The following is a 12,419-nucleotide window of genomic DNA, read 5'->3' as shown; positions in this document are numbered from 1 at the left end:
AGTACAGTCAGCGTCATATAGTAGGTAGCATCCAAAGTATTCAAATAGTTCGGTACATCATATTATTTGTATGGTGTACCGAACTATTTGAATACTTTGGATGCTACCTACTATACTACGCTGACTGTACCTACCTAGTTAAATTTCCAAACCTAAAACTTACGCCATTAAACGATTAGAATAAATTCGTTCGTAAATATCATCAAAATACCACAAATGGTTTATTTAAGACAAAAACAGAGAGAAATTAAATAATATAAAGACGAAACAATTTTTGTTAACAGAAAATCAAACATTTAAAATATCTCTGAAAGGAAGAAACCAAATTAAATCAGAGGAGCTTATTAAGGTCTGCTTAACAACAGCCTTGAACAGAATAAGCTTTTATACCTGCGTAGCAAAGAAATGGAGACTTGAAATGTATGAAAATAAAATGACAATTCGAATCGGAAATTTGACCATCGCCACTCGCCAAAGTAGTCATATAGTAGCCACGTCATCTTCTATCACATTGTCGAGTCAAATAGAACCGCTGGCCTGTCAACATCGTAAATTTTATTCTGTGTAACTTACTTAGTTCATTTTTGCAGCTGTTGTTATTTAGAATAAGAAAAATATTTATTTGAAAAGAACCTTGTTAACAAATATCAATATCCTGTGGCCCCACACTAGGCTATGCCTGTGACGTGGCAGCCGGATTCGCAATTCGTAGGCTAAAGGTTAAGAAAAAATTAATCTAATAGGTAATGTTATGTTAAGGAAATTATGAAATTGAAATTTGTGGTGTGTTATATTATTATATTGTTGTACAGTCAAGTGTAAAAAAGTGCACACATCATACTCAAAAATATATCCCATAGCTCTTATGTCAGTGAATTAAGAACTAAGTATGGGACATACTTTTAAGTAAGGTATATGCACCCATATATTTACACTGGACTGTAACGTAATGCCGTACAATAATAGTCAAGCCTTTACAGATAAAGAGGGATATTAATGAGATAACTTTTTCCAACAGCTCGGCAAAAAAAGTGAAGATAAATTATTTTTTAAGGAAAAATAAAATACCTATAACTTCCCGGAACAATATTTAATTTTGTATTCATTTCCTGCGCGTGTCGAGAGATCCACGGTGAAAAACGGCCGATTTGTCGACGCTAATAAATTTTATTAGGGCTATCATTTTTGTACTCCTTTTAAAACGTAATAAAGGAGGAAAAAGATAAAAGATACTCGTAGTACGCGTTGAAGAGAAATAATTTGTGTGTAATTTACAAGGGTACAGCGTATAGCGATAATCTAATACCTTTAAACGAGCATTCTTGTTTATTTATATATTAATACATTTCGGGGATCTCGGAAACGGCTCTAACGATTTCGATGAAATTTGCTATATGGGTTTTCGGGGGGCGATAAATCGATCTAGCTAGGTCTTATCTCTGGGAAAACGCGCATTTATGAGTTTTTATATATTTTCCGAGCAAAGCTCGGTCTCCCAGATATTGATTTATTAAACAGAAGTAAATTAACATTTATTACTTGAACGAGACAGGTACCTACTGAATTGTATGATCATTTTAGTTAGGCCACATCTCTCTGACTCGGCGAACTTAGTTAAGGTGTACAGCCAGCAGAGTTTTGGAAAAATTGTAGCGCTCTTTAGATCATAATACGGTTGCAAAAAACATACATATAAGTAATATAAGTAAGTAGCAATCTTAACGCTTTTCTTTGGTAATTTCAACATTTGATGTATCTAAAGCGCTAATATCTCGTGACTCGGGCCGCTCGGAGAGTTATGGTCCAAGTGGCCGCAGTTGGCGCGCCGCACATTAATAAGGACTTATCTGCTCTACGCCCGTTCTTATTTATTTCAGTTACATCTTTATTGCGCTAAACAGTTTAACAATTATTTGTAGTGTGCTTCTGTTGCTAGATTTTATTTTCTGTTTCCCTTTAGCTTTGAAAATTGTGTGTAGTAGCAATGGCAACTACACACAATTTGTCAGGGAAAGTTTGCTTTTTAAGGCATTAAATGTACAGTAAGAAAAACTGGACAAGTGCGAGCCGGACTCGCCCACCGAGGGTTTCGTACTTCTTAGTATTTGTTGTTATAGCGGCAACAGAAATACATCATCAGTGAAAATTTCAACTGTTTGGCTATCACGGTTCATGAGATACAGCCTGGCGACAGACAGATGGACAGCACGTGGTGTCTAAGTAATAGGGTCCCGTTTTTACCCTTTGGGTACGGAACCCTAAAAACCTGAACTAAACTGTACTAAAATGTACAGTAAAAACTAAAAGAAAATATGAATAATATAATGTACAGTCGCCATCAGATATATCGGAGCGGCCAAGGTGCTCACAAATATCGGAACACCCCTCTATTGTCAGGGCGTTAGAGCGCGTGTTCAGATATTGTGAACACCTTGGCCGCTCCGATATATCTGATGGCGACTGTACTTAGAGCTAAGTATACATAATAATATGTATAATGAGTCTAGGGACGCATCTTTAGTTATCCCTAGAGCTCTCAACCGATATTGATATTCAGCCATCTTAGATGTCACTTTTTGTGAAAGCTCATCTTGTAAGAGAGAGCTATCTTATGCTGGAAACACAGACAAAACATCCTCCAGACTTAGCATAGTCGCGCTACCCCCTCTGCCCTCGGAGTAATTAACAATGGAGCCGCCATTAACAGGCGTTCCCCTCTGTCGAAAATAGGCGGCCAATGGTCAACCACATGTCAACCATACGTATGGACTGACGTTTATCTGACATGACGTACCTATACTTTTGATGTGCCCCACCCCCGCAAAAAACGGCAGACTATTTTGTACCGAAAATTTTAGACATGGCGTCTCCGTTGGTTATATCCTCTAAGCCTCTGCCACGCATACGGTAATTTTACTCCATGTTCGAGTCGAAAGTGTCTTTGTGTGACGTCCGTGAACTCGTTCGTCGTTTGAACGGACCAATCACGGCACGGGACTTCGCTCACCTCGTCCCGCGCACCCCCGCATTTTTGGCATCATCGGTTGCATGAAATAATTGCTCTAAACTCAGTCTAAAGGATTCCTAGTGTATGGCTGGAAATAAAGTTGGTTACCGTTTTATTAAGCAGGTGTGCGTAGGGTTCCGCAGTCAACTAGAAACCCTTATAGTTTCGCCATGTCAGTCTGTCTATCTGTCTGTCGGCGTCTTTGCTCCGTGATCGTTAGTGCTAGAAAGCTGAAATTTGGCACGAATATGTAACTCAGTTACACTGAGAGTGGCCCGACATGTTCTTGGGCGGTTTTATTGTTTAACACTTTTCACAAGTAAACAAAAGAAGTCCCTGAACGAACGTTTTTGAAGATTCAAGATGAGGTTACTTAAAGATTTAGCACTCATAAATTTTGAAGCTGCTCACATCTAATTGGCTATTTATTCTAACTCCGTCGTATTATACCCAAAGAGACTCGCGAATATTCAATCAAAATTCCTTTTTGAATTTCTACACCAACTTCCAATTCACACCAATTCAGTAGAAGGGTCAAACAGATCACTGTGTTATGTCTTTCGTGTAGACATACACAAGAGTTAAGGGCTTTAAAGGTTAATTTTCTTATTTAACCCTTATCCACGTGAAAAGGTCCTCCTTTTATTTAGAGAACTATGATAAAATCATTGCTTACATGCCCAGTGATCTGTTTGACCAGAAGTAGGTAAGCGGGCCAAGTGAGATAAATCGTACGATTCCCAAACCGGACTAACCCGTGAGTTCGAACTAATCCCGAACCGTACCAATTGGAATTTATGCATAGAATAACATAAGGATATTTACCAAAATAATCCCAATAAGAGCGTTTTCACATCGTCCGTTCCGATATCGGATGTCGGATAACCCTTGGAGGAAGATAACTGCCAGAAAGTGCCCTATGGCAGCAAATCATTTTATTTTTGCATAACTTTTTTATTTTGCCAATAATCATTAATTAAATAAAAATGAAACGGCACTTTTTTTAATTTTATTCCTTTGAGGTCGTATCCACCACATCGGATCGGACAATCTGAAAACACTTTATGCTCGACTATGGCGGTTAATTTCCAATTTCCATATGGTCATTGGCAGGCTTTGATGAGCATTAAAATAACTTTTGATTACTTTAGGGAAAGGAAGTTAATGTATATGCTCCTTTACGGTTATATTTAATAACGTAAGTGCCTAAAAAATCTTTACAAACAATAAATAAGAATAAGCAATAAATAGTGGTTCACTTTGCTTGCGATTGTTGTTATAAAATGCCTCATTTTAATTTGCAAAGAAACTCAAATAGTATCCTTAGTCCTCACACTTTAAGTTCTAAAATCACTAGAAGGAGAAGTATGATACGAGCTATGTGAAGTAAAGTAAGCAGCTGAGACGTGGAATCTATCAGTCAAGCACAGGCAGCTATAAATTCATCGTGTAGCCGATATTTCATCCGAACGATCGGCCGATAAATTGTTGAGTGGCTTCGAGCACGTATACACTGGTGGGGTTTTTGATCAGCTCTCAAAGAATTGTTTAATGAGACAGGCGGATGCTTCAAAATTGGTCTTGCTGGGAGAGATATTATGTCCGTAGCTGTAACGTTTTTAAACATGACATAGGTAAGTATAACAGACGTTGTCGATGATGATGATGATGATAACGTGTGAGTGTGCTGCGATTCAGCGGCAGTCGAGCCAGCTCAGCCTAGTCAGAGTGAATCATACCGTTTCGTGAATAGAGTCAAATCAAGCTGACTCTGCACAATGTAGTGACCTAGTGTGGAAATGTTACCATTAAAGTAAAAATTTACGTCAAAGCCAGTGCTACTGCACATCTAAATAACAATAAGGGGTAAGCTAAAAAGCTTAGACAGATGGACTCTATTGGTCAAAAGAAACTTCGCATCTGGGGCATTCCACGAGACTGTCGTTTACATAACGCAATTCTTCTAATACTTCTGGAAATGCTGCGATATTGGGTCAGGTAATATTTCATGACTTGGCTAACAAATTGGCAGTATATTCTCGAGATTCACGTATTTTATTGAGGTAGCTGCCATACAAGGCAAACGCGTTATGTAAGCGACAGTCTCGTGGAATGCCCCATCTGCTAAAGTCAAGCGCAAGGCGAAATTACCTACGCAACACAAACTCTAAAGTAAATCTTTTAAAACCCAACAAAATCAACAATTGTCAAACCCAAGTGGATTTTAGAAATTAACGTTGTAAAATTAACTTTGTACTCATCGGGATAAGACTTAATGCTTCTTAGCGTATTTCAATTTAACTTTGGAAACATTAGGTACCTACCTACTTCCAAGGATGGGGTGTGGGCAGTTCCTTCAAAAGTTTGTGTTAACTTTGTCAGATTCGTTGAATCAGTTGAATCTAAATTAGGTTCCTAACGAAATGTTTTTGTTTAAAACTTTAACTCTTCTACTGTTGTTTGGTAAAATAAGCTCTCAGTAAATTGATTTTAAGTTTAATATAGATTTGTTTTGATAAGGTATTATAGTGCAACATAATTAAATTCGATCCTTTAATTTAATCGAACATGATAAGTTTAAATTTCAAAATCGCCCACTAAACAACATCCCACAGCATTGGATTGTGGCAACAGAATTATTTTCACTTTCTTTCATATACATTTATAAAGACTATGTACATATAGGCTATACTACGTTTAAACGTTACTAAGAATCAATGAAGTAGAACGAACATGACGATACTATAATTTTATTATTCCTTGTTGAATACGAAATGAACATAACGAAAATAAGCTAAAAAGTATGTTCAAACGTATAAAATATACCAACCGTAATGTCTTTTGATGTCTTTCTTAATGATTTATAACGTAGCGTTTGTAACATTCTCTCGCTTCATTGAAAAATACTCGAACACTGAGCATGAAACCACTTAATGAAAACATGTCCATTTGAAATTGATTTTTCACACTTTCACAATCCAAAGGCTCAGTAGTATTCGTCTTATGGTGATAATAGCCACCATGATTATGAAGTATTCAATTATATTCTTATTAATGTTTCAATACATTTCATGTAAAGGCTACAAAGGTGAAAGTTTTCCAGAGAAATATCTAAAGCCGGAAGATGTGGTCCCTGATAGTGCGGACGCGAATTATTACTTGCGGAGTCTAGATAAGATGCTCGGATATTTCGCGAAGTTCGCGAACAGAACTGATATCAATAGGGCTTTGGGAATGTTTTATATGAAAGGTAGGCATGTGTTCAAACGATAAGTGCAAAAAGACAAGCTCGTATTCTGGAAGTGACATTATGTACCTACTTATACTAGTGGCTCTGTGAGCTGTAGACCTCGCGAGCAGAGCTTTAAATTACATGGTGCTAAGAGCTTTAAATATAGTAAATTAAAAAAAAACAATACGAAATTTAAGTGTAAAAAAATACAAAAAGTTATAATATCCCAGCATACAATTACTGGGGATCGAACCCAGACCCTCTGTGCAAACAGAAAAAGCGAACGTTAACAAACTGAGCCAAATAGTTCTTGGATGGGTTGACGAAATTTAGCTACTCCTTCTCAAATTAAAATAATCTATAAACATATCTCAAAAAGAAAACACTCGTATGGTACCGATACCACTATTTGTTTAGGCGCGAGCTATAACAACTCCGCCATTTAAAAAAAAATCAAAAAACCGGACGGCCAAAAAATGTTTATTTAGACATAGAATCCAGTCACAAAATTTCACGAGATTCGGTTAAGAATTGCGACCTGTAGAGGAGAACATCCGGACATACAAAAGCAAAATGCTCCAGTCGAAACGTAGACCTTCGCTATGCTCCGGTCAATTATAATACGAAATTGAAAAGCTACAAATTAAGAAAATTGCTGGTAATAACTATGACCTTTTTAGCTATTCTCAAGAGAACTATGATCGAAAACAAGAACAAAATCCAGGAGGACCAAGAAAAGTTAATAAAGAGTGTAATATTGCAAGCGGATAATATTATGTCACACTATTTTGTCAACAACATTAAGCCCCTGGACTGGGGGCATATCCTGAAAAGGGGTAAGTAGTCAAATAAGCCACAGAAATCTAATTATAGATAGGCCTCCACGTGTTGTTCCTGATACAGTAAGGGCGATTGTGCACTACAATGAATTTTACTGTCCGGCAGTCTGAGTTTTCATGGTCCGATATGGCATGAAAAAAACGGATGATTGGCTTGTGCACTTATCCGTCTTTTTACTCGCAGGTGCGGCGCAGTGGCATGAAAAAAACGGATGATTGGCTTGTGCACTTGTCCGTCTTTTTACTTGCAGGTGCGGCGCAGTGGCATGAAACACACACCCCCCCTAGTCCGCCCCCCCGCCCGGCCAAGTCATGAATAATACTAATTCCAGACGCAGTGCACAAGCATAAACACGATTTTCATAGCTTTCATCTCGGACCGGAAAAAAACGGTCCGGAATGGGGAAAAGTAAAATGTCGGACGGTAAAATTACGTGCAGTGCACAAGCTACTATATACATTTAATGGCGTGCCATGTCGGACCGTAAAAACTCGGACTGCCGGACAGTAAAATTCATTGTAGTGCACAATCGCCCTAACTGCCATAAAATACGGCAATTTCGTGCATTCTGATGAAAAACACGGTATACGGCAGCAGAGTTGTATTTATTTATTATATTTTAGAAACATTCAGTCGTTTACAAACAGTACTTATACAATATTGCTAAAGTTTAGACCTAGAGTTTCATTTGTTAGGTACATAAAATCAGTCTGTTTTTTTTTTAGATTACAATTTCAAATGTTACCCACTGTATTGCCGTATCTCTCATAAATACATTTTTCCCGCGTGTTTGCGTATTTTTTTATCTCTTTGAGTATTTAAGACTATACGCGGTAACCCCAAAATTCGACTGGTACAACTCTGAGGCTCCCTCATTGAGGGTTACAAAGTGCAGTCCTGTACAGACCCGATGAAATCACATCGTTTACCTTGCAATGCGTTTTCCTGTCACTGGTCACAATTCTGTTGAAGGACGCTTTCGCACTGGATGGTTTGCTCCATTCGACAGTGGAGCACCTTGTATTAGATTAAAAGTACTAAAATACCTACCGGAGAGTGAGTACATAAAAGTACAAGAAAGGCAATTCGACTATCAAAGCGGTTGACCCAAAGTAAAATAAGCATTGCCTGAAGTGTGACTTTGGCATCCTTTGCGAGCCATAAGAGTTGTAAATGTGACGCTTTTTCAGCTAGTCATCTTCTTAAAGAAGATGATCTCCAAGAAGAAGCCATTGGTGAATTTAAAGGAAATCTTTTAAAAAAATGGATTCTGAGCGATGTGTCCCTCAACGAATTTGAACAAGATATGGATGAAGTTAAATTTCCGAAAGAGACTTATTTAAAGTATACTGAGGAGGTGATAGAGTCTCAGACATTCACTATTAATATTGATGATTCAGGTAATGTTAAAGCATATTTAAACTACCCTTGACTATTGACAGAACCATGCAATTTCGCATAACTAGTCAGACTGATACTTACATACAGCTCTTGAATCAGCAAACTCATAAGGAAATAGCCTACTTCAGCGCAACCAATAAGAGCAACCATTTATAAATATTAATATTTTTAGATAACTATTCTATGCCAGTAGTGGGACACACTAATAGGCTAATTTAAAAACAATCTAGTGCTGTTTGCTGGAAAATGCAGGTATAGATGATGTAAGCAATGTAATAGGGAATATTAGGCAAAGCTCTGCGTAGGTGGCACCTTTGTGGCACATACAGTAAACAAACCACATTGACACATTACACGTCACGTCAATCACATGGCCTACCGCGAAACAAGAAAATCGAAATTTCGTTATCTAATCTCTCCATCAGTTTTGCATATTCGAGCGATAAAGAGGTAGATAACTAAATTTCGATTTCACGTTTACCGGTAGGTCCTTGTTAACAAACCGCCTTGATGCATCAATGTCATATTTTATTGTCTGTGAAAACTTGTCAAAAAACAGTTTAAGGCACAGTATGTATAGGTTAGTCTATGAATTTATAGAGTCGGTAGTGCTGCACTCTGGGGGCAGAACATTGCAGTAATATCCCCTTCTGACGCCAGTTTTCGCAAACTATGTTTCAATGTATTTCTCCAGATTACTGCATGGGTGAAATAGTCTACAACCCCACGCCGTTGGAAGACACGCAGACCTTAAGGCCGTGCGTTTACGACCAGTTTTGCCCGCAGATCCTGTATGCGCGCGCACCTTCCTTCTCCTACAGTCTCAGTCACAGGTTAGTCTTAAGAGGAAAGGGGACAACCAGATCACCATACAAATGTCCTCATTTCCTCTTTAGATATTAACACGATATAAACTATGTTTACACAATGGAAAGCTATAGGTGTGCCCCTTTTGAAATTTTTTCGAAAAAACGGAACGGTCTGTAAAGTAAAGATTTTCTCATGTTAACAGAATGTTGAATGTTATGATGCCTCGCCACATCCGCCGCTGTTACATCAAAGACCCAGACGACGACGAACAGCTGATGGAGGCGTTATGTGCCGGCATGTACCGCGAGGCGGTGTACCTCGCGCGCCGCGGGTACTTCAACAGGGACATCTTTATGGAGCACAGTAAGGGTTCACACTAGCGTTTTCTGAGCGTCGGCTTCTATTCAGCGCTATAGAAAGCGAGCAACAGCCACAAAGTGGACTAGACGCCGACGCTCGGGAGATGCTAGTTTGGGGTGGCCCTAAGATTGTCTTTTGTCCGGATCCGAAAACCGTTTGTAGCGTACTGTTTGCTTATAGGCTATTTTTCGGCTACAAACAGAGGAGAACTTGCCTAGGGGTCGCTGGCTTCAGACGTACTCTAAGAACGGGAATTATTGAGAGAAATGAAAATCACGTCGTTAAATATCAGCTTCATTTGATAACTTTTTTATAACTCCCGTATATCTACCTACTCATAGCGCAATGTGTTCGAATATTTTTATTTTAGTATCTCCACAGAGTTATGTTCTTCGGGGCATAAAAAGCTCTATGAAGCTGAAGATGAGCTTTCTAGGTTACCTAGTTTCTTCACGCCATATTTTTTTTATTTGTTACTTTATGATTCTGCTGATACTAAACTCAGTGAAGTACCCCAATCGTGTTTGTAACGTCAGCCAAAATAATTAATTCGTGCTACTCTATAACCAATGTACCTATCAGAATGTGTCCAAAGTTCCTATGTAAGTTCAAATAAGTTATTCTATTTGTGAGTATATGTCAAACTGATTATTGTGGCGGTAAATCAATATTTAAATCACAACGGTTATACTCGCTTGTATTTTTAGTCGCTATTGGCGACCTGTTTCGGGCCCGTCGGGGGTCTTTGGCTCGAGTGCTCGCGGCGGCTGCACTCCGTGCACTGCGCGCGCCGCCCGTTTCATCACTCGTTGCGCGCGCGCTGACACTCCAGCCTGAGGAAGAACCCCCGACGGGCCCGAAACAGGTCGCCAATAGTGACTAAAAATAAAAGTGAGTGTAACCGTTGTGATCTTAAGATTTGTAAATATGTCTCATTAAAGTTGAATTTCAAATAAATTGTTGTAGTACTAGTCACTGCCATGTCCCTACATCTCTGATCCTCATTTCGACTCTCGCCAACTTTTCATATGCTTGTTGCTCACTCGTGTTTAAAAATTTGTTTCAGTCGTTCTGTGTGGCATGCTGGGCTACCAGGAGTTCTTCCGTCGTCACTGGTTCCGGAAAGTCGTCTCGTGGATCGACGAGCGAGGCTGCATCGCAGAGAACTTCAACTACGAAGCCAATCGCACTAGGTAAGGAATTATATGATTATGTTCTGAAAACTATAACTATAATTATAATAATTCATAAGGTCGATTCTTAGGGTTCCGTACCCAAAGGGTAAAAACGGGACCCTATTACTAAGACTCTGTTGTCCGCCTGTCCGTCCGTCTGTCTGTCACCAGGCTACAGCCACATCTCATGAGATACATCTCATGAACCGTGATAGCTAGGCAGTTGAAATTTTCACAGATGAGGTATTTTTGTTGCCGCTAAAACGTCAAACACTAAAAACAGAATATAAGTCCGACTCGCACTTGGCCGGTTTTTAAAGACAGACAACGCATAATCTCAGGTCTAATAGCAGCCCCAGCTTCAATCGGTTTACCATTGTTTAATTAGGTTCTTATTTAGTCTATTTACACCGCCCAACTTGTTGGGAACCGAGACTTGTCATCATCATTATCACCAACCTTTTTGTTGGATGCAAGCCTCTAAGAGGGTGAAATCCCTACGCGTATCCCATTGTGCGATAGACGCTTCTCAAACTTCTTTAAATTTATTTTCAAATATTCAAATAGTCCACTACTGGACATAGGCCTCTCCCAAGGTACGCCACAGAGCTCGGTCTGTCGCTTTATGCATCCAGTCGCTGCCGGCCCTCATGTGCAAGTCATCCCGCCATCTGGCCAGAGGGCGTCCCACGCTACGTTTGCCCAGACGCGGTCTCCACTCCAGAACACGCTTATGTGGCCAGCCCATTGCCACTTCAACGTACTAACTTTCGAAGCTATGTCGGTCACCTAGGTTCTGTGGCGGATCACTTTCGTGCCGAAAATCGAGAAACTTATTTGTACTAGCCTCTAATTTAGGCACTGTGTTTAAAGTTAGAAAAAAAATTGTTTTCTTTCAGATACCTGCTAGAAAAGGAGCCAGAAAGAGCAAAGAGCATCCTAGCACTGTCGCAGATTGTACTGAAGGACCCGTGCAGTTGGCACCCGATGGCGCTGAGCTTGGCGGTGCTGGCGCATGGGGTCAGACACGCCGTGCACTTTAGTGAGGTGGATAAAGTGAAAGATGAGCTGTAGAAACATTGACTTTTTTTAATTGCGACTTTTACATTTTACACCTTAAATCCTTATAGCTTGTGAAGAGAATGGTCTAAAATAATGTATTCGTCAAAATTATTTTACAATTAGTAGAACCTTACAAGGTTATTTTTAGGTCCAATCCTGCAATGTTCTAAGAACACTTTTCAGGATCGCATTTTTTAACAGGTTTGTATCGCAACCTAGACCTATGCAATACCACTTTAAGATAGCTCTTTCCCTAAATACCACTAATTTTGTGTCACAACGAAAATTAGCATTTTATTTTATCCCATTATTTGTACCCTTTACCCTTTCATAGTATAGCAAACAATGATATAAATCAATTATCTCCAACATGACTCTTCACAGGACTGTGACCTTAAACGTAATGCAATAAAGGCCACCCTTATATGTCATGCTCGGCCTAGACTTCACTAACAAGGGCCACACGTGGCATCAGCTTACTTAGAATTAATATCTGTTACTATGTACCTAACCCTAGTTAATAGCTTTGGAA

At 39.1% G+C, this 12,419-nt stretch overlaps 1 protein-coding gene across 1 annotated transcript; it reads left to right on the top strand.

The window, feature by feature from the left end:
* The first annotated feature begins 5,972 nt into the window (after nt 1-5,972).
* Nucleotides 5,973-11,902, top strand: LOC134800952 (uncharacterized). Its single transcript, XM_063773484.1, has 7 exons — nt 5,973-6,257; nt 6,920-7,075; nt 8,270-8,479; nt 9,175-9,313; nt 9,493-9,653; nt 10,717-10,843; nt 11,725-11,902. Exons 1-7 carry the CDS (start codon nt 6,011-6,013, stop codon nt 11,897-11,899), a joined length of 1,215 nt encoding a protein of 404 aa, XP_063629554.1. The 5' UTR covers nt 5,973-6,010; the 3' UTR covers nt 11,900-11,902.
* The last annotated feature ends 517 nt before the right edge of the window (nt 11,903-12,419 follow it).

The sequence above is a fragment of the Cydia splendana genome, chromosome 20, assembly GCF_910591565.1.
Source record: "Cydia splendana chromosome 20, ilCydSple1.2, whole genome shotgun sequence".
In the NCBI taxonomy this organism is placed as follows: domain Eukaryota; kingdom Metazoa; phylum Arthropoda; class Insecta; order Lepidoptera; family Tortricidae; genus Cydia; species Cydia splendana.
This window is presented reverse-complemented; position numbering and strand designations above follow the sequence as displayed.

Bases quoted from the DNA above. Each gene is read 5' to 3' on its own strand.
- LOC134800952 (XM_063773484.1), top strand. From the start codon at position 6,011: ATGGTGATAATAGCCACCATGATTATGAAGTATTCAATTATATTCTTA. The intron at 6,258-6,919 runs GTAGGCATGTGT...TGACCTTTTTAG, and splicing joins GGGAATGTTTTATATGAAAG to CTATTCTCAAGAGAACTATG. The intron at 10,844-11,724 runs GTAAGGAATTAT...GTTTTCTTTCAG, and splicing joins TACGAAGCCAATCGCACTAG to ATACCTGCTAGAAAAGGAGC.